We start from the raw sequence: 26,829 nt of genomic DNA, 5'->3' as shown, positions 1-26,829 counted from the left end.
AGAACTACAAAATTCATTCATATTTTGATTGGAATTAACATCACTTAGTGAAAAATCACCTGAATATCCTCTTTCACAACTTCAGCATTAAATTTAAGACTTATGCAGTTCTTCTCTTGCGAATCTAGAAGCGGGTCGCCTTGATCAACGTCCAAACATGGAATTTCAGGTTGGCTTTCTGGAATCTCAGTTGGTGTGATGAATTTTTCTTGGCTCTGAAATTGAATAAAGGCCAATTGTTTTTAAAAGCATATACCAAGAGAGAGTGTCTAACACAAGATGGAGAATCTGTCTTCTTATTTTCACATGCAACATAACTTCGATGCAAGGATTGTAACTGAAAACTTTGCAAACTACTACAGATGCACCTCAGATCAGAGGCTTTACAACATGTACATTCTCTTCTGTAATCACTACACATTTTCTGAATCGGAAAATCGGGCCCTCACATTGAACCGTTAATTCGCGTTTGACAATATAATTATAACGGATATACAGCGTCTATCTTGTAAACTTCTTTGACCTTATCTGGACATACTGAAGCGTAAATAAAAAAATTAACTCCTTTACTATAAATTAAGAAATCACTTATCCAGAACTTACCAGGATATCCTCTTCGGGAAATTCATCTTTAGTGTTCAGACTTGCATCTGTCTTCTCTGGACTGCTTGGTGGATTCTCCTTACTAACTTCAGGTTGGCTTTCTAGACAAATTGTTTGTGCACAGGACTGTTCGTGGTACTGAAATCAAATAAAGAATAAATGCTTCTACAAGTCTTTGCACTTGGGAATTTCAGTTCAATTGTCTAACAAAAGATTTATTGAGACCATTTTTCCCATTCTTAACAAGCATTAATAATTAGATGTTATGTAAGACACTAAGTCATAGCTGCCAACTCTTCGGGTTTAGGATGATGAATTCTTCAGTCACATTGCCGTAACATATTTTTTTCTGTTTGTTTCTTCGAAAATTTTGAATAATTTTTCTTAAATTTATTCAAACTAACACAATACCAGAATGAAGTTTGTTCCAACAAACAATTATTGCCTGATAGAAAATTTTCGCAGATCTTTCTTTTTCAATTTACGTTTATGTCCCTTTGTATGAGTTATTTGAGAAATAATTACAATGCAATCATCATTAAATTTACTCAATCCATTTAAAGGCTTAAAACACTTCGATTAAGTTCCCCCCCCCCATCTACTTTCCAAATGCTGGAATTTGCAGTTGTTGTAGTAAGGTTTTAGGAGCATCAGGAACACTCCAACTATTTCAAAGATATTTTATATGTTATGAGTTAGTGCGATGGGCGGCCAATAAATATTTATTCTCTCTTAGAAATATTTGAGTTAGGGATTTTATACTCAAACTCATAGGTTAATGTATGTTTATTCGTTTTCCTAGGTCCATCGGTTACTGAATCAGAGCTATGATATAGCATATCATATCACCTGTCACAATACAGTGGTAGGTGATATGCTAGAGAAAGTTGGCGTCCCAATCCATTATAAAATTTCTTCATTTGTAAGGCAAAGAAGCAAAGCAAATCCATAAGCAGATGAAAGCTGTATATGGGGAGGATTACTCATCATAGGAAACAGAGAAAAATTGGAAAAGACAATTCGGGCGTGAGTGTGCACGATGACCCAAGCGAAAGAAGACATCTCAGCCACGGACCCCTGTGTGGATAAAGTAGAACAGCTAGTCCTTGAAGATAGACATCAACTATAAATTTTATAATAAATGAAGTGAACATCTTGTTTGGTTTTTTTTTTTTTTTTAGGAGCATTAGCAACTAAGGCCATATTGCTCCGGGGATATGCGGTGGTCATTTCCTGACCTTTCCGCATCCTCCGTATTTGGTGGTCACGGGCTGGAACCGCGGTCTAATCAAGAAGCGTGTGCTATGCACTGCTGCTCCTGCCCACCTGGCTACGGAGGCGCCTATGAAGTGAACATCTGTGTGCACCATAACGTATGAGTTCCTGCACGCATACTGATGGGTTCGAGATTGTTGATATTTCCACAAAAGCTCCACAAGAAACAGCATTCCTCACAATTTCTGGAGCTTTTTAGAGGAAAGTTCGATTTTTTTTTTTTTTTTTTTTTGACCCAACTGTGAAAATGGATAAATGCTGGGTACATCACTATGCCTAGAAGCTAAACCGATGAGTAAACAATAGGAACATTCATCTTCACCCCAACCCCAAAAAAGAGCCAAGGTTCAATTGTCTCTGCCAAAGAGGTCTCGTTGTTAGTCTTTTCAAGAGATGCTATCAAGTTGAAGAAACGTGGAAGCTATGCTTACTACGCCCCTGCTTATATGGATACTCTCACAGAAGACTTTGCAATCAGGTGTGGCTTTTAAAATCTGCAGCACCTGCCTTATTCTTCTAACATCTCACCTTCAGTGATCTTTCTCTTCTCCAAAATGAAGACACCATTACGGGGCCGCAGATTTCAGACTGATGAGGAGTTCTATTCAAATCGCCTCGAAAGAGCTTGGACACAGATTGGAAAAATGTAGATCTAGAAGGGAGCTACATATATGTAGAAGGATTAAATTTCCAGCCAATTTTCAATAAAATATTTCCAGGTGAATGTCAATACTTATCGACTGCCCCTCGTATTACAGATAATAAGTACTGTACTTATTATCTGTATTCAATATAGATAATAAGTATTCACAATATGAGATATAACTTAAAACGATGCCGTTTTATTAATAATCTGATTTATTCAGATATAGCTATGTATTCCTGATGCATTTGCACTATATTTATACATAGTCTAGACTCCTTCATAGCTTGAGGCTTATGCCCTAAACGCTTGAGTCTAAATACATGATACACCATCAGGCATCTCTCATATTGTGGAGTTATACTTCATAATTGTTTTGCCATCATTGCATCACTCGGGTACCTACCCACCCACCGAAGAAGGGCCAAATAGCCCTGAAACGGTGCCGTCTGGGTGGTGGTACCCATCTGAGAATAAGTAACATTAGTCTTCTCCTTAGGTGAAGCGTTACTTATTCGAAGTAGTGCAATATCATGGCAACTCGTTGTGAAGGTATTCACAATATGAGATATAACTTAAAACGATGCCGTTTTATTAATAATCTGATTTATTCAGATATAGCTATGTATTCCTGATGCATTTGCACTATATTTATACATAGTACTGTACTTAGTAAAAACTCGTATTTTCGGTATTATTTAAATATAGTACATATGCACAGCATTAATTTTACTCTTAGCCAGTTCTTGACCTATTTACAACTCAAACAGTTCATTCGAAAGGAATAGGCATAGGAGCATGTATACCAATGCTAGAAGTATAGTAAATAAATTTGATGAATTTGAAGTGTTGGTCAAGACATCAAAGGCGGATATTGTTGGGATAGCAGAGACGTGGTGTCACAAAGATATAAGGAATGCAGAACTGGAATTTGGGGAGTACAATGTGTACAGAAAGGATAGACAGTACAGAAAGGGAGGAGGTGTTATGCTGTTAATTAAGAAAAACATAAAATCAAAAGAAGTGCGTCCAGTTGATATAGATGGACAGTGCACTGTTGAGTCAGTTTGGTGTGACATAAGCACTGCGAAAGCAAAAATAAGAGTAGGAGTGTGTTATAGGCCTAATGACTCGAATGAGTACAATGAACAATTGTACAGAGAAATAGAGTGGATCAGTAAATCAGAATGTCTTATAATGGGGGATTTTAACTTCCCAGATATTGACTGGAACTTGTGGGTTGGTCACTCACACACTAGTCAGACTTTTGTGGATTTATTGGATGATTGTTTTCTGCAGCAGCATGTTCGAGAGGCAACCAGAGAAAGTAATACTCTTGATCTGGTTATCAGCAGTGATCATTCGTGTATTAAGAATTTGCAGATAAAGGAACCACTAGGTGGCAGTGATCACAGTGTGCTGAAGTGGGATTTACTCAAAGAGGTAACTACCGTCAGGGGTAAAGGAAAGGGTTTTTGCTTCCGTAAAGGGGAGTACACTGGTCTCAGACAGTTTTTAAATTCTGTACAGTGGGATCAACTGACGATGTCACAAACAGTAAATTCTAAGTGGGAAGCATTCAAGGAATTAATCGTGGAAGCTACTAGACTTTTCATACCGATGAAGAAATATTGTTTTAGGCCTAAATGGTTATCAAATGAACTAATGAGACTCGTGTCAGAGAAGAAAAATGCATGGGATGCATATAAATTATCAGGCGACGCAGAAGCCTGTAGCAGATATAAGCTAGTCTGTAATCAGGTCACAAAGGAGGTTCGGCAGGCAAAGGCGGATTACGAGAAATCTTTGGCAAAAGATGCTAAGAAAAACAGCAAGGATTTCTTTACTTATATAAACTCTAAAAGGAAGGGGATGAATATGATTGGTCCACTTGACATCGATGGTTCGACTGTTGATGATCCTGCTCAGATAGCAAACAAACTGAATGAGTATTTTGCATCTACATTCACACGTGAGGAATTATTACAGTTTGAAAATGGAAGAAGGTTATCAAATTGTAGCAGTGTGCTTAATGATTTTGTAATAACTGAGAGCAAAGTGGAGGAGAAATTGTTGAAGTTAAATATAATTATGCCATAATTATGAGAGCATCCTTGGATTCAGGGGAGGTTCCCACGGACTGGAGATGTGCAAATGTATCCCCAATTCACAAAGGAGGTTCGAAGGGTGACACGAGTAATTACAGACCAGTTAGTTTAACTTCTGTTCCGGGTAAAATAATGGAGTCACTGGTTAAAGATGCATTGCAGGATCATCTAGACAAGACTGCAGCAATAATTCAGACACAGCATGGGTTTGTTAAGGGAAAGTCTTGTCTGACAAATTTGATTGGTTATTATGATGTGGTCACAAAGGAACTGGATGCAAAAAATAATTTTGATATCATATACTTTGATTTCAGGAAAGCTTTTGACACTGTTGCGCATGGAAGACTACTGTACAAATTGGAGCAGAATGGTATTAAGGGTAAGTTGCTACAATGGATAAAAGGATGGTTAAGTGGGAGAAGACAGAGGGTGGTAATCAATGGGTGCTGCTCTTCGTGGACTAATGTTATTAGTGGAGTCCCACAGGGTTCGGTGTTGGGTCCACTGTTGTTTTGTATATTTATCAATGATATTGATGAAGGTTTATCAGGCTTAATGTCGAAGTTTGCAGATGACACGAAGGTTGGCAGGGTTGTTAATGACAGTAATGGCAGTGTTCTACTGCAACAGGATCTAGATAATTTGGGCAGATGGGCTAAGAAGTGGCAACTGAAGTTTAACCTTGACAAATGCAAAGTACTGCATATGGGTAGAAGTAACCCCAGAGAAACGTACCAACTGTGTGGTACTACACTTAAGGTGGTAGAAAATGAAAAAGACCTGGGAGTAATTGTGCAGTCAGATATGAAGTTTTCTGAGCAATGTAGACAGGCTGCTAGGGCAGGTCATGGGGTTTTGTCAATGATATATAGGAATTTTGCTAGCAGGGAAAAGGAGGTGATTGTCCCTCTGTATAAGGCAATGGTCAGGCCACGCCTTGAGTACTGCGTACAGGTCTGGAGGCCTCATTTTAGGAAGGATGTAGATTTGCTTGAGCGTGTACAGAGAAGAGCAACACGATTGGTGAGGGGAATGAAGGGATCCTCTTACCAAGAGAGGCTTAAGTTCTGCAAATTGCAGTGGCTGGAGACTAGGCACCTGCGCGGTGATCTGATTGAGGTCTATAAGGCCTTGAATGGGTTGAGCACGCTGAATTCTGATGGGATCCTCCCACTTGTTCAGAATACGAACCTACGGGGACATAAGTTCAAATTAAGAAAGGATAGATGTAGAATAGATGTGCGGAAATTTGCCTTTAGCCAGCGGGTGGTTAATTGCTGGAACAAACTTCCATCTGTCGTTGTGGAAGTTGATAGGTTAAATAAATTTAAGGAGGAACTGGACAGGCATTTGGAGGGTATGGTGTGATTTTTTTTTTTTTTTTTTTTGGCTGATGCTGCATAAGCTCCTACACTTGCTTTCTTGCATCAAGTGCTACTACTACTACTATTCCTCCAATTAGCACAGCCCCAGATTACTATTTCTTATTATAAATCTACCTCCCTCCGAACCATACCATCCGACGAGCCATCTACTTTGACGAAATTGACCCGGAAACTAGGAATAATCGAAACCGGAAGCTGTGGATATGCGAAACCATTAAACAAATTATTTGGTTTTGCCGAGGAGGTCATCTAGCAATCTTAATCTCAGCAATAGAATTTCCAGCGCTAAGCCAAATTACACCACCGTATAACAAATTAACTGTCGGATTTATATTTGTCTGATTTCAGCTAAATTTGGACCACTTACAATAATTACTAGTAGTGAGAAAGACAACTTTCAGACCTACTTTAACGCGGGCTGCTTCTAACTTCAAATCACAGAATCTATCTGAGGGAAGAAATCAATCAATCATTTGCCGAGTCTCTTCGGACATCGCCTTGTCATGTCCATTTGGAGACTACTGGATGGGCATATTTCATTACAACACGTCTTGCATTCGACCCTGACAAATTTGCAGACATCCACGTTGTCTTGATAAAATGTAACGCATTGTTTTTAAGTTTAATACAAATTCAGATAAGTTTTTCCATCTTTATTTGGTGATTATTTCTCTAAGAGAGGAAGTGGGGGTGGGGGGGAAGAACAACCACAGAATAAGTATGGTAAAATTATCTTTCACTGGTTCCTATTAATCATGAGTGGTAGCCCATGTCAGTAAAATCAATGTTATATGCACATCATACGACACAAAGATATAAAAGTAACAACCTATTAAATATTGAACCTTATGAAAGTAACATACTGTAGTTAAATGGAGGGAATTTATTATTTTTCCCCTGAACCTAAAGGTTCATTTGCTGTCCACAAGGACAGTTTGAACATGTTTCTTATTCATAATCAGAAGAAACAAATAAGATTGTCACGCAATCGTAAGGAAATTAAGAAAATATTAAAACCTTATAAGGTTAAGTTACCTAAAATAGGATAATTAGTGGTTGACTTTTAATTAAGCATTTAGAAACAATATTATTCAATATAAAAAGACTGAAACGGCTTCCCAACCCTTAACCGTTTATAAATGAAACTAAAGTGATTAATGCAGCCAACTGGCATTACGCAATACAAGTCTTTTCTTTTCTTCTCTAGATTTTATACTTGGGTTCCTAAAGTGGATGAGAAACGTCCCTGTATTAAACAGTTAGTATTACATGAGTCTTTTCCCCCATAAACCACTCTAATCGTGCATTGTGTGGGAAAAGTTAAGAATTAAAGAGTTTAGTACTTACTTTGATTTCTTCTCTCAGATAGAGCTTTTTGCAGGCAGAACACTAGACAAATCGACACTCCTCATTTATGTGCCTCCCCATATCAGGTCTAAATTTATAAGCATGGCACTGTTCACACATTAAAAATAGTAAACACTCACTTTCATGTCTCTCCAGAAAGAAAATAACCAGAAATTCTAGAATTAACTGCGCATTCGAATTATTTTCACAAGACACACAAGTTTAACCTCAATTTAGAAATTTCTAAATAAGCTTCTTCGTTGGAGAAATTAAATTCAATAACCATACTGAAAAAAAAAAAAGTGATCCAGAATATTAATGTTTGTCCCTCCCCTTCCCTCCAGTCAAGAATGAACGACTGGAATACCTGATAAATTTTAGGTAAGAATTCCCGTGTGCATTTTTAAACGAATGTGCATAAAAATAATCGGATGTATTTATTTCAAGGCCGAAATTCTTGTCGAGCAAGCCCCACGTTAACAAATGTGTACTTCCCTCCCCAAATCATCACATGTGGTAACAATTGATCATTAAACCTTGAACATATGCGAGACTTGTTGCTGGGGTTCTGATCAATGCAGGACAGTAAGATTGGCTGAGTGCAGTGTGGCTGCCTTAACTCTGAACTACACTAGGACTCCAAAGACAGGAGCAAACACAAAACTTAATAATACAATTAAAAATCTTTATTGGATTATGATAAAACGTTAGTGACAAGTCGGGTAAGTACGTCTTGTTATACAAAGACCTTATGCATCTACCTGGAGGGAAGTTTCCAACAGTAGGACGGTTCATTTTTATTCCTCTGCTGGAGGAATAAAAATGAATATATACAGTGTTTCAGTTAAACGTTTCAGAACTTCTAAGAGGGGTAGGGTACATCCTGACAACTCGAAATCATATAGCAATGTGGGGTCGTAAATGCTTTCCTGAAGCGGTGTTGTACACAGAAGCACCATAAAGAAAAGAGACCGTAAGTGAGAAATCGTTTTAATAATACATGAAAAGAAGCAAAAGGTACATGGATTAAAGCAAGTGTTCGAAGTTTCTTCCACGGGCTACAATGCACGCCTCACATCTCCGACGCATGGACATCCGAACATTCTGGAATACTCCAGGCGAATTTCGAATTTCTTCGGCAGCTACTGCGAATCTTGCAACCAGCTCCTCAGCATTGTCAACAGGGTGTCATAAACTAGCGATTTCATATGACCCCAGAAATAAAAATCAAGACATGATAGGTCGGGTGACCGAGCAGGCCAACGCACGGGACCACCACGTCCGATCCACTGTTGACCAAATGTGACATCCAGGTAGTTACGAACATCTCCGCTATAATGGGCAGGGGCTCCATCGTGTTGGAACCACATTGTCTGTTGCGTCGATGCAGAAATCTGTTCATCTCTCAAAAGTTGTGGCAATACTTGCTGCAGAAAGATCAAGTAGATAGGTCCGGTTAGACGACACGGTAACAGGTAAGGTCCGATGAGGTGATCTCCCATAATACCGGCCCATACATTGACCGAAAATCGAATCTGTGCTGCACGACGTCGTATTGCATGCGGGTTCTCGACCGCCCAGATATGGTCGTTATGCGTGTTGAAAATTCCTTCCCTTGTTAAGGAATTTTCACGGTCATATGAAATCGCTAGTTTATGACAACCCTGTTGACAATGCTGAGGAGCTGGTTGCAAGAATCGCAGTAGCTGCCGAAGAAATTCGAAATTCGCCTGGAGTATTCCAGAATGTTCGGATGTCCATGCGTCGGAGATGTGAGGCGTGCATTGTAGTCCGTGGAAGAAACTTCGAACACTTACTTTAATCCATGTACCTTTTGCTTCTTTTCATGTATTATTAAAACGATTTCTCACTTACGGTCTCTTTTCTTTATGGTGCTTCTGTGTACAACACCGCTTCACAGAAAGCATTTCCGACCCCACATTGCTATATGGTTTCGAGTTGTCAGGATGTACCCTACCCCTCTTAGAAGTTCTGAAACGTTTAACTGAAACACCCTGTATATTTTTTATTAAATACTTTTTAAGTTATAAGAGACACACAGTATAAACTAATTGTCCCGGGAATTTCTTAGTGTAGGCAACCATTCAGCTGATCTTTAAATTACGTGTTAACTGATTTCAATAATTAAAAACTCGTTCTCTAAAAGAAAACTTCCTGCAGTCTAAACCTTTTCTTTCGTTTTTGAATTTATTCGCTTGTTCTTGGAATCCTTAATAACAGTGAAAATAGCCCTCTTTCTACTCTTTCTGCCTCTCAGAGCTTTAAGGTACCTGGCGCCTTTTTGCGCATCGCACCAATTGAATGGGTCGAAACGTCGGCGGGTTGCCGATCTTTGGGCCCTTGTGAGGAGCTCAATAGGTATAATCGTTGTCCTCCCCACATCGGGTCGAAGAGAATCCCATCAATGACACGAGGGATTTTAATGGGCCTTTTACACAACGTGGCCCAGTTAGTTGGTCTCAGGCAAAGTTGGTATGGTTTTTCTCCCGGAAGCTCGGCTTTTTCGTTCGGGCAAACAGCAAATCGCCTACAGAATACATGCAATTCACAGACATTTTATACGTCAAAATATGATCTAAAAGTCTTCAACAACCAACCGATCTTTGGATCCTTTCAAGAAGCTCGAAGTTTTATCTCGATGTTCTGGCCATTTTACAGAGGCAAACATTCATCAAACAATACTATGGCGGAGTTAAAATTTACACAAAAACTATTATGTTATATTAGGGTCACTTACAAAATCACTTCAACTTACCCATGTGTATTGTGTCTGTAAATTGCGTATGTTCTCTGGTCGATTTGCCTTCTTTGCTGAACGAAAATACCCAGTTTTTCCGGGGAGAAAACCTTGCTGTCTACGCTTGAGACCGACTAGCTCAGCCACGGAATGAAAAAAGTTCATAAAAGTTCCTCGCGTCATCGACGGGATTCGAACGAGGGCCTTTTCCAACCGGGTGGGAAAGACTCGAGTTCGAGTCCCGTCGATGACGGAGGAAATTTTTATGGGCTTCTTTCACAACGTGGCTGAGTTAATCGGTCTCAGACGAGGGTAGCATGGTTTTTTCTTCCAGAAACTCGAGTTTTTCCTACAGCAAAACAGAAAATCGATCTCAGAACACACGCAATTTACAGACATATAAACGGAGCAATATGGTCTTAGTCGCTGATGCTCCTAAAACCTTACAACAACTTGAACCCAGCTTACGATTACCTTAATACAGTGGGATTTTGACCTCCTTATCTCTACAAACAAATATTCGATAAATCGTTGATAGGACATCATGGGACTTCTACTCGTTTACATTGCATCTGCCCATTTACATTGCACACACGTATCGTATTTCCGAAATTGTTTTCTTCCTGTGCAGTTTATAAGTCAGTCCCACGAAGTGTATATTTTGATGATGCTGTTCCCCAAGTGGGATTGGGCGTGTATTAAGCGCCACGGCAACTAAGGCTATGAGGGAACTAAGGCATGTTCTTCTGTCGGTTTGCTGTCTGCTGGACGGAAACCCAAGTTTCAGTAAGCAAACCGTTGACTGAGACTAACTTAGCCACGTTGCGAAGAAAGCCCACAAAAATTCCTCGTAAGGAATTTAAAATTGTACCTTCATCCGTGTGGTTATAATCACTGTCCTCAAGCACGAGTAGAAAAGACACATTAAGACATATCTTCCACTTTTCTGACTACTTCTGAAGCCTATCGACGCGGTCCTGAACGAGAGTTGTTTGGTGCTAATCATTTCTACTCTTCCTCTCTTTACATAATCTGCAAATTTTGACATTACGCTTTCTATTTGTTCGTCGATGTTATTTAAGAAAATCAGAACCAACAGTGGTCATCGAGCCGATTCCTGAGAACCCACTACTCGTTAGCGCAATCTGAAGGATAGTCATTTATCCCAACCCTGAGCTTCCTACAATTCGCCGTAGCATCCTGTTTATAACAAGCATATTCTAGCATATACAGTAACCTCTTATGAGAATCTCCGTCAAATTATTTGTTAAACTCTTGGAAAACAATGTCAAAAATTATTTCCTACAATCAGCTCCTGACTGACTGTGTTAAAATAGCTAACTAAGTTAATTAAACAATTTTCCTTAAAAAAACCTTTGCTGCTTCCTTCAGTATTTCATTTCTATCTAAGTATCCACGTACTGCATTCTTTATCGTTGCCTCGATGGTTTTCTCTACCATCAGACTCGGACTAACCAGTCCGTAGTTACCCATTTCGCTATCTGAACTGCCCTTAGCAATAGCGATATATTGGCACTTCTCCAATCCAAAGCAATCGCTCTCTTCCGAACCCAATAATGACCCCTTAATTAATCATAATGGTTCAAACCGATCCCTTACCGAGAGTACACTTACTATTTGTCTCCCTCAAAATTTTCAGAAGTACACTATCGACTCCAGGATCCTTACCCGTCTTTAGGCTCGAAAGGTTTCCTAAATGAACAGTATTCTTTAATTTCAAAATCGCTAATTTCCCACACGTTGAAGTGTTTCGCCTCTTAATCATCGATGAGAAGTATACCTGTTAAGTTCTTCAACAACATCAGATGGGTTAACTAAGACTTATTTACACTATTACATAAGAGTATTTAGCATTAGTAGAGGAATATGATCCAAAAAAAGCAAGCTTTTACAGCATCAGCTCAAAAAAAGCCTTCCCATTTCACCCATCCATTTACTCAAACAGGTTCTCGAGTTCTTTCTTGAAATTACCGTATATAAGCTGTCAACTTCTACAATGACAGATGGAAGTTTGTTCCAGCAATCACCTACCCACTGGCTAAAGGCAAATTTCAGCACATCTATTCTACAACTGTCTTTCCACAATTTCAGTTTATGTCCCCTCAAGTACATAATCTGATCAAGAGGAAGAATTCCTTCAACATTGAGCATGCTCAAACCATTCATCACCTTATATACCTGAATGATCTGATCTGATTCGTTTTCTTCTTTGTATTATATAAGACTCAGCCTTTTCCAGCCAATTGTGTGAAATACTGAATCTTGGTGCTGATCATTTACCACTCTTCCAATGCTGAAGACTACTTGCACATGAACCGTCAAACGCTAATTATACTGGAATATTACTGAAAAAGATTCGATTAGCAACGGAAGTATCAGTTTCAATTCTTGTGTAAGAATCAACACAAGTTCAGTAAAGTTTCTAAAGTGGAACATGGGGGCGAAGCGTGCGTAAGGCATCGCAGGCATACTCTTTGACTGAAGTCTGAGAGCGGGCTTTTCCATATGATGTTTTTCAGATGATGCCATTTATGTCCTTTGTTCCTGTGATTAAGGTTCTGAATGATTATAAATGGAACGTTTAATCACAGGATGAGAGAATCGAAAATGTCTGCAGAATCAACATTTTTGGGCGAGTTGAGATGAACGAGATTAGTTTATTGCTTACCTCTGTCTCTGTTTCTTTTCTTTTAAGTGTCTTTTCGCAGTTGAGACAATTTAACTCGTGTTCTGGACACTCATCATTTACATGCTTTTGAAGGTTCTTTCTACGCATTTTAGCTTCGTACTCTTTACATACCGCGAGCACCATCTCACAGATCAGCTTGTGACTCTGCAAAAAAAAAAAAAAAAAAAAAAAACGAAATCCAGTATTAGCACACTGAATTAACCCCAAGTTGGCTTTACATCAGAAACCTACCTACCTAATACCTCTTGGGGGAATCTTTCGGCCATAATATAGCTTGTATATATTTCGTCATGGCAGGACACATTGGGAAGCAATTTCCTATTCCGCCTGGATTGGCATACATTAAGAAGTTCGTTCAAACACCTTGTTTTTTTATCTTTTTGGAATCAGAATTTAGATTCAGTTCAATACTAAGAAAATTAGACGGAATTTTCTTTTTGATGCGAAAACAAAGCCCTCTGAAAATAACAAAAAGATCTGGAGATATTGCCACCGCAATAACATGCAATGCTGCTCTGGTGGAAACGGTCCTGAAAATCCTAAAAATTGATAATGGTATATCTTTCCGGAGAGAATTTAGTTTAGGCTGGATTTTGGAGTTCCTTGCCCTATGGAACCATGCACTAACTGCATAGGTAACCATAAGGAGGAACACAGTACTATGATGCAGAAAAGCATTTTTCTACAAAGACTCCAATCATTCTTAGAGATCTCAACATTAGAGCCAGTGAACATTTTAATTTTGAGCTAAGGAGATGAGCATAGAAACTTATGATTAATGACAACACCAAGAAATTTAGTCTGAGTAGCAATTGGAAGTTTGCCAAAAACTTTAATTCCAGGAGGCCGTCTAAGTTCAAGCTTAGATTTAAAGAGCAGCATTTTGTTTTTTGAATTTTCTTCGATTAGCGTTTTCCTCGGTAGCAGCACAGGATGTATCAGAAACAACAATGGCTAAATCTTCGTCGAAAGAAATTTTCAAAGGAGTGAGCAAACTAAGCTAGTCCTGTAAAAAAATGTTCCAAACAAGGGGCCGCAGGCCAAAGCCCCGGGACACCACTGTCAATGACGTCAGGAATTTTTAAGGGCTTTTTCCACAATGTGATTGAATTAGTCGGTCTCAGGCGAGGTTAGCATGGTTTTTCTCCCAGAAACTCGGATTTTTCTTTCAGCAAATAGAAAATCGACCACAGAACACACGCAATTTACTAACAATATACACAGAGCAATATATTGTCTATAAATTGCTGATGCTTCTAAAACCCTACTACTACCTGGGGACACCGTCGACAAACTTACCTTAACCACCCTAAAATGATTTGAAAAATAGCTTTGAAACAAATAGATTTGAAAAATAGTAGGAGATAAAATAAAGTAGGAGAGGAAAAAAAAACCCTATTATATTATATTATGGTAAGTAATTTTCAAATGCCCATGTGTACTATATCTGTAAATTCATGTGTTCCTTGGTCGATTTGCCTGATTTGCTGAACAGAAAACCTTTCTATCTAGCCTCAAATGGACTAACTCAGCCACGGAGAAAAAAGCCCATTAAAGTTCCTCTCACCATCGACGGGATTCGAACCCGGACCTTTTCCAACCGGCGTCGGAAGGACGGTTACGATGCTACTGTGCTACCGCGCAGACGGGCGCTCTTGAACAGAGAAAACGCAGGGCCATCAAAAACCATCTGCAAGAAAGTGCAGGAGAAAAGATGTTAAACGCAGACTTCAAAGAAACCTCCGCCCATCTGAGCCGCTCTACAGCCTGATTTTACCAGATTCCAAACAAATTAAATTATTATAATTCATTTGGAGAAAGTGTGGACATTTGATTCCCCACCCCCGGCCGACGAACATTCATATTTCAAGAGAACAACTCATAAATTCTATCATTTTGTTTTTTTTTTTTTTTTGTCAGTAAAAGGATACGCACTAATTGTTACCTCACGGTTTGGGACTCCTATTTGTGGAACTACTGTATTGTTATTGTTATTGGGCATTAGGAGCATCGGCAACTAAGGCCTTGTTGCTCCGTATATTTTGTCTGTAAATTCGTGTGTTCCAAGGTGATTTTTTGTTTTTCTGGACGAAAAACCCGATTTTTCGGAAGAAAAAACCAGGCTATGAGGAGCCCGAGACCGACTAACTGAGCCACGTTGTGAAAAATATCCATAAAAATTGAAAAGAATTCCTGAATTCCAATTACGTCATTGACGTAATTGTAATTCAGGTCTTTTCCACCAGGTGTGGGAAGGATGGTGATCCTTCCAACTGTGCTACCAACGAAGGCATTTGTGGATCTACTGGAAAAGGTTCAGTGAAGAGAAATTTGCTGTATTGTTCTCCGTCATCTGACATAATTCCTCACTTACACTATATCGATTCCGTATTCAGTTTATTAGGCCCTATTCCTCTATTAATTCTACTCGACTCAAAACTCTGCAGTTGTGGCATAGTTCTTTCACAGATGCTCGGGTATTAGTGCTTGAGGATATTATCTTCTCCCATCAGCTTACTGTCTTGAATCAATCAAACCAGCCATATTCCTTTTATAACTCCCTGGGCGAATCAAATATAGACATTTCTCTGGTCACAGCCCGTATTGCTCCTTATATTACTGACTGGCACGTTGAAACTGACCTAACAACAAGTGACCATCGTTCTATCGTCTTTCTGCTGGGATCAACTCTTCCTCTTCAACAACCTCTTCATAATCTCACACGTTACTCTCTTAGAAGCATAAAATGGGATCGTTTTAATCGTTCCATTCTCTCTGGTTTGCCTGAAGACAACCTAGAAAATTTTAATTCTCTTACCGCCGAACAACTAGCACTGCAGATTCAAAACATTATCATTGCTGCAATTCAGAAATCTACGCATAAAAAGAAGCTAAAAACTAACTGCACACTTTGGTGGAACAATGAACTTTCTTCCACTCGGAAACTTGTACACAAAGCCAGAAGAAATTTTCAGCGCAAACAGCGTACTTGGCCTCAAGAAGAAGTTAACAGATTACATGAAGAACACAAATCTCTAAAAGGAAATACGTAAAATTGATTTATGAAAGCAAACTGCAATCCCGACACAATTTTGTCCGTACATCTGAGAATAATCCTTGGGGTGTCATTTATAAAACTGCTAAAAATAAAATGATCCTGGGTGACATTTTTAACTCCATTACCTCCAACAGTATGGAAACTCTTACATTTACAGACTCCATAAATGCCATCTTGAACCAACTGCTGGCTAATGATGATCTCACTATTGACACTTCACAGCATATATGTATTCCAGAATTAAGCCAAAAATACCTTCCTTTAGAAGAAACAAGTCCATTCACTGCAGAGGAACTTACTTCAATCCTGAAAAAAATTCAGTCAAAAAAATGTCCTGGGCATGACCTGATTGATAATATATTTAGCAAACATTTTTATGATCTAAAAACCCAAAGTTCTACTCAAATTATTCAACAACTGCTTAAAGACTGGAACGTTTCCCAAACCATGGAAACACGCCATTCTTAAGATTTTACATAAACTTGGTACTAGACAATGCGACTAGTCAATACCAGATCCTACCGCCCCATAGTCTTGCTCTCTCACCTGGGAAAAGTGTTAGAGAGAGTAATCGCTAATAAAATTACCACACTGCAGGGAGCTACCAGCTCCACATCCTCTCTTCAATACGGTTTTAGGCAAGGGCTTGAATGCGAAGACGCCTTATTAGAACTTCACCACCTTATTGATAGCTCCACTTCCAAGTACGTTATGGCGATCTTTATCGATTTTGAGGGCCCTTTTGATACTTTATGGTGGGAGAGCGCCCTCGGTACACTTCGTTACAATCATTGCTCTCTTCGGCATTATAAACTTGTTAGAAACTACTTTGCTGATCGTACTGTCACCTCATCACTAAAAGCACGAAGATTCGCAGATCTGTCTTCCGTGGTTGCCCCCAAGGATCAATTTTGGGTCCCTTGATTTGGAACTTAGTTCTTGATGACTGGATGCTTAGGACGACTGAATTTCGAAATATACAACAACTTGCGAATCCAGATGACCTTGTCATCTTGGTGAATGGAAAATCAAGATCTGATTCAGGACTCTATGCCAATACAGTACTCTTTGAACTATCGTCTTGGTACTCTAAGAACAAATTGAAATTATCCCCACCCAAATCGAAGATCATGATTTTTAAACACAAATTAGACCATGGCAGACCACCAGTTGTAAAACTTGACAAAAAATCACTTCCATTTGTCCTAACACCAAATTTTTAGGAGTCATTATCGACGACCGCTTTTCCTTTACTGCATATATTCAACGTCTGTCCGTCAAAGTTAAGAATTTTACTCCAATGCTGCTCCAAATTACCAGACAAAACTGGGGATTGAACACTAAAACCCTACATCTATTTTATAATGCTGCCATAATCCCAATTACAACCTATGCTGCCAGCCTTTGGTTTAGACGTACTGCACTTAAAACGGTACAAACTAAGTTATCCACTATTCAACGTTGTTTTCTCCTTAGCCTACTCCACGTTTGCCGAACAGTATCAACTCTAGCTCTACAGACTCTTGCAGACAATATGCCACTTGACCTGCATGTCGTCTTTAGTGGGCTTTGCTTTTACATCCGCAGAGGCATTTCTACGGAATTTCAGGGAATCATTGTAAACCTTCAGGCTGATCCCAAAACTGAACGAACCCGATGCTGGAATTTGTTAGTGAAGACCTGGCAGAATAAATGTAATTCTACCGAAAGAGGAGCTATTATAAAAAATTCGTTCCCGACGTAACTGCACTACTTTCATCATCCACTATAAAATGGTTTTCACCCTCAGTATTTACCTCTACATACTAACTGGACATGGTTCGCTTAACGCAAAATTCTACCAATTCAAACTTTCTAATACAGTCTCCTGTCGATGTGGGCTACCGGAAGTCTCTTCTCACGTACTTTTTGAATGCTCCATTTACGAGGAGCTAAGATTGATTCTTAAGGAAACAGTACCAAACTTATCCTCCGGACGTGAGAAGATATTCATATCTGTCAACAATTTCCAGGCTCTTCAAACCTTCTGCAATGCTGCTTTTAATCGCAAGAAGTCTTTCAATGTTAACGCAAGCAATCAAACTGAAAACATTTCATAAATGAAAATGCAACCTGTTGCCTCGTTTGTCGTCCTGATAACGTCATGTCCAAAAATTTTGTTGGTTTTCAAGAACACACGAAGATTTTAACAGATGCTGCAGTTTTCTGGTTCATTCTTTATCAAGACTCTCCACAACTAAATCCTTCCTCTACCGTCATCAACCAGTCACTGCTGATACCACTCCAAATTAACAGAATTATATCTAGAACTTGTTCCCTGCTGATCTTGTTTTTGGATGACATTACTACTGCTGTTTGACAATACACCTTTTCACTTTGTGGACTACTTTGGGCAACACTGCATAAAGACGTGGGCAAAGACATGGATAAAGATATTATTTTATTTTATTTTATTGTTTTTTGCTTGTTTTATTATTTTTTTCTATTTACATTTATTATTTTTTTCTATTTACATTTATTATTATTTTCTATTTACATTTATTATTATTTTTTGTTTTGTTTTATTTTATTATTTATTTATTTATTTTTATTATTACTATTTTTTACCTTATGCTATTCTCCATTCTCTTCTTTATTTCTTCGTTTTCTGCTGTCCTGTCTCCTGGGAATGTGTGTGTGTGTGTGTGTGTGTGTGTGTGTGTGTGTGTGTGTGTGTGTGTGTGTGTGTGTGTGTGTCCCTGGTGACAAAACGGCCAGAAACAACACACACTGCACGAACATAATATTACACACATTTCTGGCCTGTTACAGTGCTCTGCAACCATCACAGTTTACATAAAAGTGTTGTGCTTATTAACTTCAGGATGCATTTTCGATTATTAAGGATTGTAAGAATTAAGAAATTTAGAACTTACCTTGATATCTTTCCTCTGACAGAGCCTTTCACAGTAAGAACACCGCATAAAGGGACAGTCATCATTTATGTGCTTCTCCATATTTTTTCTAAATTCATGAGCATTGCACTGTTCACACTTTATTAGAACTAGTTCACACTCACTTTCATGATTCTGCAGGAAGAAAATAACCAGAAATTCTAGAATGTTTCAAGAAATGGCAATTTCACAGGACAGTACAAGTTTGACCCCAATTTACAAATTTATCAATTTTAAATAAGCCAGACTTTCATATTGTTAAAATTATATACCATAACTATAAAATATTCAGATTAACATACTCCCCACATCAGGAATGAACAACTTTAATAATATGAACAACTTTAATAATATCTAAGAACCCCCCGCTATATTTTGAAATGAACTTACAACTATTATACTAGGCCATCTATTATATAATTAACTATTATATTAGGATACGCGAATATTTAAATTCATATGCAGTGCTGTGCATGTCTTATGTCTGTTAATTGTGCGTGTTCTCTGGTCGATTTGTCTGTTTTGCTGAACGAAAAACCCCAGATTCTGAGGAAAAAACCCTGCTATCTACGCCTGAGACCGACTAACTCAGCCACGGAATGAAAAAACCCATTAAGTTCCTCGTGTCATCGACGGATTTCAACCCGGGCCTTTACAACCCGGTGTGGGGGCTGCGTTTTCTTTTTAGTTTATTCAAACACAATATACAATCTATACAATCAAGATGTATATACATCAATTAATATACAAGAGTTATTTACATATATTTGTACATATCTTTACATATCTCTGTACATATCTTTAACATGTGTGTGTGTGTGTGTGTGTGTGTGTGTGTGTGTGTGTGTGTGTGTGTGTGTGTGTGTGTGTGTGTGTGTGTGTGTGTGTGTGTGTGTGTGCGTGCGCGCGTGTGTGTGTGTTCTCGAAACGAAGTAGCTCTCAGGCATAAGCTCATCTCCACCTTGATAACCTATGATGAGGTAGAAACTCTAGATAACGGGCCTGAACAAGTATAGAAAAGAAAAGTGGAAGTTTAAGCGTGTGTTGTGTGTCAGGCCATTTCACCAACATGGAGCAGCCAACATCTCGGGAGCTGCCGCCTGGTGCCCGTCTCTAGGCGCATGGAGCAAGGCTCGGGTCTATTATCACTGTATGTGGTGCATATAGCACAAATACTATACTTTTAAATGCTTCTCACCAACCATGTGTTGAAATAAGGCAAAAAAAAAACAAACCAAAAACCAGAATCTTGATAGCTATATAATTTAAATTTACAATAAATTACAGTGTTTTTAAAATAATAACTTATTTACAACGATTATATAACTAAAATAGATAAAATATATAAAATACATCGGATAAAATACATTAAAATATACCGGGCTAAGAGCGATAAAACAACTGTAGCTTTCGAAGGCTCCTGCCTTCTTTCTCAACAGTTTTTTTTTTTTTTTTATAGCACAAATCCTGCACCCACCAGAAATAGTGCAATACCGACGGGTGCCTGCAATCCCGCTCTCAGTTCGCCCAAACCTGAGAACCTGCCAAAAAAAAAAAAAGTGGTAGAATCCCTTTAATTTAGTATTAGTAATGGCCGCATGGTGCAAGAAAGCCTATGGCTTATGCTGCACCAGACAAAAAAAAAAAAAAAAATTCCGAATAAAACAATGATAAAAAAATAATAATAATAAATAAATAAATAATAATAATTAAAAAAAGAAAAGGAAATTAAACCTATCATCCTATGCGCTTCCCTCACCCGAAGGTACTATCCAGATGACCTTTGAATTTCTCCAAACTGTCAGCCTCTACCACCCATGTAAGCAACCTATTCCAGCAATTTACAACTCGCTGGCTAAAATAAAACTTCCTGCAGTCCAATCTAAACATTTCCCCCCGTAACTTGAATTTGTGTCCCCTAGTTCTAGCATCATTTATAATCTTGAAAATTTTGTCCTCATTCATTTTACTGATGCCTCTCAGAGCCTTAAACACCTCAGTCAAATCTCCTCTAAGGTGTCTAGTTTCCAAACTCTGCAACCCACATATTCGAAGTCTTTCTTCATAAGGACGCCCTTTTGTCGATCTCACCAGACGAGTTATCCGTCTTTGCACCCTTTCAAGAAGCTCAATGTCTTTCTTTAGGTGCGGTCTCCATACTTGAACACAGTATTCCAAGTGTGGTCTAACAAAAGCCTTATATAATGGGATTATCACGTCCCTATCTCTACTTGCAAAAGTTCCATAAATCATCGATAGGACACCATGGGCCTTCCTTGCAACCTGTTTACAATGCTCAGAGAATTTCATGTCTGACCGTATCGTAACACCCAAATCCCTTTCCTCCAGTACTGGGTTTAGTTGAACTCCACCAAGTGAATAAGTTATTTTGGGATTACTGTTTCCCAGGTGTAATACCTTACACTTTGTTGGATTAAAGCATAGCTGCCATTTTTATGACCATTCCTGAAGTCTATCTAGGTCTCTCTGAAGAAGCTCAGCTTGACAGTGATCATTAACTACTCTACCAATTTTAACATCATCTGCAAATTTAGACATCACGCCCTCTATCCCTTCATCAATGACGTTTATGAAAATTAAAAACAATAGTGGTCCTAATACTGATCCTTGGGGAACTCCACTTCTTACATCAACCCAATCTGAGGAATAGCCATTTATCACAACCCTCTGCCTCCTGCCCTGAAGCCATCCTGCTACCATCTAAGGATTTTCCCAATGATTCCAACTTGTTCCAGCTTATAAATCAAATGCTCATGTGGGACTGAGACAAAAGCTTTGCTGAAATCTAAATAAACAATGTCGAAATTATTCCCTAAATCCAGCTCGTGAGTGACCCTTTCAAAATAGCGAACTAGATTTGTTAAACATGATTTTCCCTGAGTATCCTTGAGAATTTCAATTCTATCCAAATGATCCTGAAATACACCCTTGATCATTGCCTCCATGATTTTCCCTACCACTGAAGTCAGACTGACAGGTCGATAATTTCCCACTTCACTCTTAGAGCCACCCTTATGTATGGGAGATACATTGGCACTTTTCCAATCCAAGGGAATCTCCCCAGAGTCTAGTGATGCTCGCATAATTAGCCTCAATGGTTCAATGCACTCGCTTGCCGCCTCTCTTAAGATTCCATCAACTCCAGGAGCCTTACTGGTCTGTAGGCTCGAAAGTTTTTTCATTAAATAATCTTGCGAAATTTCAATATCATTAATTACATATTTTTTAACTTCGCTCCCACAATTTCCCATTGCCACAAAAGGCTTTTCATTTGTAAATATCGATGCAAAATAACTGTTGAGTTCATCTGCAACGGCAGCTGGTGTATTTATTACTATCCCCTTTCCCTTACGTAAAGGTCCGATCTGGTTTGTCCTGCTCTTCACCCATTGAACCATTAGCCTCAATGGTTCAATGTACTCGCTTGCCGCCTCCCTTAAGATTATAGGGTATATTCCATCAACTCCAGGAGCCTTACTGGCCTGTAGGCTCGAAAGGTTTTTCATTAAATAATCTTGCGAAATTTCAATATCATTAATTACATATTTTTCAACTTCGCTCGTACAATTTTCCATTGCCACAAAAGGTTTTTCTTTTGTAAATATCGATGCAAAATAACTGAGTTCATCTGCAACGGCAGCTGGTGTATTTAATACTATCCCCTTTCCCTTACGTAAAGGTTCGATCTGGTCTGTCGTGCTCTTCTAGGCATTTATATATGTGAAGAATTAATTATCCCCCTCTTTGCTCTGTTTGCTAGTGATTTCTCATAAAGTGCCTTTGCCTCTCGAATCTTTTCTGTGGCTCTATTACAGATCATCTTGTAGCTTTGTTTTAATCCATTTTAATCCATTTTAACCACTCAAACAAACCCTTCAAATGAAAAGCCTGTATGAGGTAAATAATTTTGCATATTATACCGAACATTAAAATATTTCTATAATACTAATTTTGGAAACCAAAAAGCGATTGATAAGATTAATAAAAGAACAGTGCAACCATGAAAATCTGGATACACAAGATATTATAACAGTTCATAACCAAGCCAAGCACTAAACTCAGCCCGGTTCAAACACCAACGAAAGCTCTCTGTAATAATCTTCTTGGGAATACTCCGAAAGTTAGCATTCGTCAACTATCCAAGCAAGTCCAGTAAACAGTTCAGTAAAGTATAGAGCCGGACCAAGATATTTCCTGGGCAGAAAGGTTTTTCGCCGCCCTCTTACTAAGAATATATATATATATTTCTTGCTTCATCGTTCTTATGTTTTGGCGCCTCTTAAAGATTGACGTCCAGGGCAAGGGCCTACTAGCCCGTGCCTTAATCCCGCACTGGTAAAGTAGCTCACAAACAGCACAGAAGCATCAAAGAATCTAGATTGTCAAGTCACAAATACCTTGACCACTATAGATTTGTACGAATCTCCTTTCTTTTAGTAAAATCTGCCGAAGAGAAATTCTGGAAAGCATTGAAGTTATCAATACTAGCAGTAATAAGACTGACATTTTCTTCTAAGTCGGGAATTTCATTTAAGAGTATTTGTCTGTCTGTATGCCACATAATGACGGCAATAGAATAACACAAGATTCCATGTGTCTTCAGAACAGAAGGTCTGATTCGAGTCCTCTTACAACTAATACAACTTAGTCCTCATACAACTTAGCTCTAAGGGATCTGTGACCAGGCAAAAGGTATATAGTGTACATGGAAGGAAAAAACCACGACGATAGTCTTTGATAAAACATACTCAACATTTGGCGAATATCTTCAGGTAACAACACCAAACTCACCAGCATCCCAGCGAGTCTGCCACTTAAGATACTATGTGATTCCAAATTCTTAACTTCTCCTCCTTAAGATCATTATCTGGGTTAGTATTATCCAATAAACTTACAGATGCTCCCTTTTTTGATTTGTATATCATACCCAGGAACAGAACAAACAATCCAAGGGAAGAACTCCCACTACAACCTGAAGGGCATTGTTCGAAGCAGTCCTCTGCACATAAGATATTGCTAATAACATGGATCGTTGTAGGGAAATTAATTTAGGGGAGGACGGTGATGATACCACTGTGCTACCCGCGCAGACCGAAATTAACTTACAAAATTATGATATTAGGGTCCCCTCTAAATGATTACATCTACCCATATATTTATTTTTTTTTGTAAATTGCGTGTCTTCTCTGGTCGATTTGTCTGTTTGCTGGAAGAAAAAAACCCAGTTTCTGGGGGGGGGAAACCTTGCTATGTACATCTGAGATCGACTAACTCAGCCACGGAGTGAAAAAAGCCCACTAAAGTTTCTACTGCCATCGACGGGATTCGAACCCGAGCTTTTTCCATCCGGTGTGGAGAGGACAGTGACGATACCACAGTGCTACCCGCGCAGACTGAAAATGAACTTACAAAAAACATAACCCTCGTAGATAGCACAGTTGGTACCATCGCCGTTTTCCCCCACACCGGGTGGTAAAGGCCTGAGTTCGATCCCACCAATCAGGAAAAAAAAAAAATTATTGGACTTTTTCACGACGTGGCTGAGTTAGTCAGTCTCAGTCAAGGGTAGCATGGTTTTTATCTCCAGGAAATACGGATTTTTCGTCAGGCAAACAGAATATCGACCTTAGAACCAAAGATATATTTACAAACAATATGAATGCATTTGTACAGAGAAATAGAGTTGAACAGTAAATCAGATTGTTGTTGTTAGAATTCAGGAGCATTGGCGTCTAAGACCATGTTGCTCCGTGTATGTTTTTTGTATAACCAAAGCCGATCACACACGGAACATACCGGACCGAAATTATTATCCAGGAATGTACGTTTACACTGCATGTGGATGCTTCGGTGTTTCTTAAAATCCTGTTGCTGTTCCGGCTGTGTATTACGTGTTGAACGATTTGATGGAGTACTTCCGGCAGTCGGTTTTGGCTTCGCTTTTCGTTTATGACTGGGCTTCGAGGACTCTTCATCGTTTTCATTTGTAATATCAACTTCTATGACTCCTTCCAAATGCACTTCTAACATTTCTGCAGAGATGTAAGGTTCTGAAGATGTGTATGGAGCTTCTCGGGTTTCTTTTGGTACGATACGGATTTTTTTATTTCTTGCATCCTATATTGCTTTTCTTAGAAGATGAATATCGGAATGAACAATATCAGAAGAGATATTGCTTTCAATTTCTCTTCTTGGCCTGTCACTGTTTTCTTGGCTCCTCATTTAGATATTCCAGCGCTTTTCGCTTAAAAATCGAACTGATTTTTTTAAGGTTTATTAATTTAACGGAGAGAAGAGGATGGTTGTGTTTGCGTCACACAACGATTAGGCATGTCTTTTCTCTACCGCCAACATTACATTGACACTTTCTATTAGTGCACCGAACAAATAAACTTCCATCTGGTATTCTTGTTTCACTAAATTTATAATTTTCTATCAGAAAGCAACATGTACCTTTTTTTTAAAACATGTCGTCAATTTTAACTCTTTGTAACAGTTGTAACAGTAGGCCGTTGACGTGCGTACAACTGAACTTGGAACAGAGAAAGCACATACTGTTTGCTTCGACAACTCGCACAAATACATTGTGACCTATTCACCAGGGCACATTCCAATCGTTTTATGATTTACGGAGTAGTGTCCAATCCTGTTGCGATCTTGTGCCCTGCATAGTGCCCAATCATGACATAAAACATCGGGCCTTAGACGCTATTAAGCAGTTGTACTTAAGAAAGAGGCTGCTCAGTGTATATCAGAAAGACACAATTTTCTGTAGTCCCTATTATGTTAGCATCCATCAATGATTAAAATTAATCAAATTTATTATAAATGCAAAGTTTTTCCTTTCTTTTAGCAAATATAATACAGTTCTTTACAGTGCCGCGTTAAAGCTACGGCCAAACCGGCAATTACCCGGGGCCTCACCGGAAAAGAGGCGTCATTTTCAGGGTAAATATAATCTACAGTAGCGAAAAAATTTCTAATTAGCATTAGTAGAGGCAAGAAGGCAAGCTTATAAGCATCAGACAAAAAAAAAAAAAAAAAAAAAAACACCTTCCAATTCACCCATCCCTTTGCTCCAAACGTTTGTCCAGTTCTTCCTTGAATTAATTTATTTAAGCTATCAACTTCCACAACGGCAGATGGAACTTTGATCCAGCAATCAACCACCCGCTGGCTAAAGGCAAATTTCTGCACATCTATTCTACAACTGTCATTCCTCAATTTGAATCTGTAGCCCCTCAGGTTCTTAATCTGAGCAAGAGGAAGAATCCCATGAGCATTCAGCTTACTCAACCCATTCAAGGCCTTGTACACCTCAATCAGATCACATCTCAGGTACCTAGTCTCCAGCCACTGAAATTTACAGAACTTAAGCCTCTCTTGGTAAGAGCACCCCTTTGCTCCCCTCACCAGTCTTGTTGCCCTTCTCTGTACTCATTCTAGCATCTCTACATCCCTCCTAAAATGAGGCTTCCAGACCTGTACACAGTACTCAAGCTGTGGCCTGACCATTGCCTTATACAAGGGGATAATCATCTCCTTATCTCTGCTCATAAAATTTCTGTATATCATTAAAAAGACCCCATAACCTACTCTGGCAGCCTCTCTGCACTGCTCAGAAAACAAACTTCATTCTGACTGCAAAAATACCCGCAGGTTTCTTTCATTCTCCACTATCTCAGCGTAACACAACCCAGTTGGTACGTTTCTCTTGGGTTACTGCTACCCGCATGCAGTACTTTGCATTTTTCAATGTTAAACTTCAGTTGCCACTTCTCAGCCCATCTGCCCAAATTATCTAGATCCTGTTGCAGCAGCATACTGTCATTAGTGTAATTAACAACACCGCTAACCTTTGTATCATCTGCAAACTTTGACGTTAAGCTTGATATACCTTCATCAATATCATTCATAAATACCGAAAACAACAATGGGCTCAACACGGAATTTGGGTGACACCAGTAATAACATTAGTCCACTAAGAG

At 38.8% G+C, this 26,829-nt stretch overlaps 1 protein-coding gene across 5 annotated transcripts in view; it reads right to left on the bottom strand.

Moving 5' to 3' along the window:
• The window catches only part of LOC150079994 (uncharacterized), a 64,913-nt gene that overhangs the window by 19,489 nt on the left and 18,595 nt on the right, over positions 1 to 26,829 (bottom strand). For 4 of the 5 annotated variants that reach the window (XM_090383957.1, XM_090383958.1, XM_090383959.1 and 1 more), the window contains 4 exons: positions 18,803 to 18,955; positions 12,809 to 12,973; positions 604 to 741; positions 60 to 215 (listed from right to left, as the gene is read on the bottom strand). In XM_090383957.1, coding sequence (XP_090240083.1) covers positions 60 to 215; positions 604 to 741; positions 12,809 to 12,973; positions 18,803 to 18,955 — 612 coding nt within the window. The remainder of the gene's footprint in view (positions 1 to 59; positions 216 to 603; positions 742 to 12,808; positions 12,974 to 18,802; positions 18,956 to 26,829) is intronic. The other variant, XM_090383961.1, reaches the window with a different exon arrangement.

Source organism: Mastigoproctus giganteus, chromosome 10, assembly GCF_048544385.1.
Source record: "Mastigoproctus giganteus isolate SK-2022 chromosome 10, ASM4854438v1, whole genome shotgun sequence".
Taxonomy (NCBI): domain Eukaryota; kingdom Metazoa; phylum Arthropoda; class Arachnida; order Uropygi; family Thelyphonidae; genus Mastigoproctus; species Mastigoproctus giganteus.
Note: the sequence above shows the minus strand (reverse complement) of the source record. Positions and strands in the feature narration are given on the sequence as shown.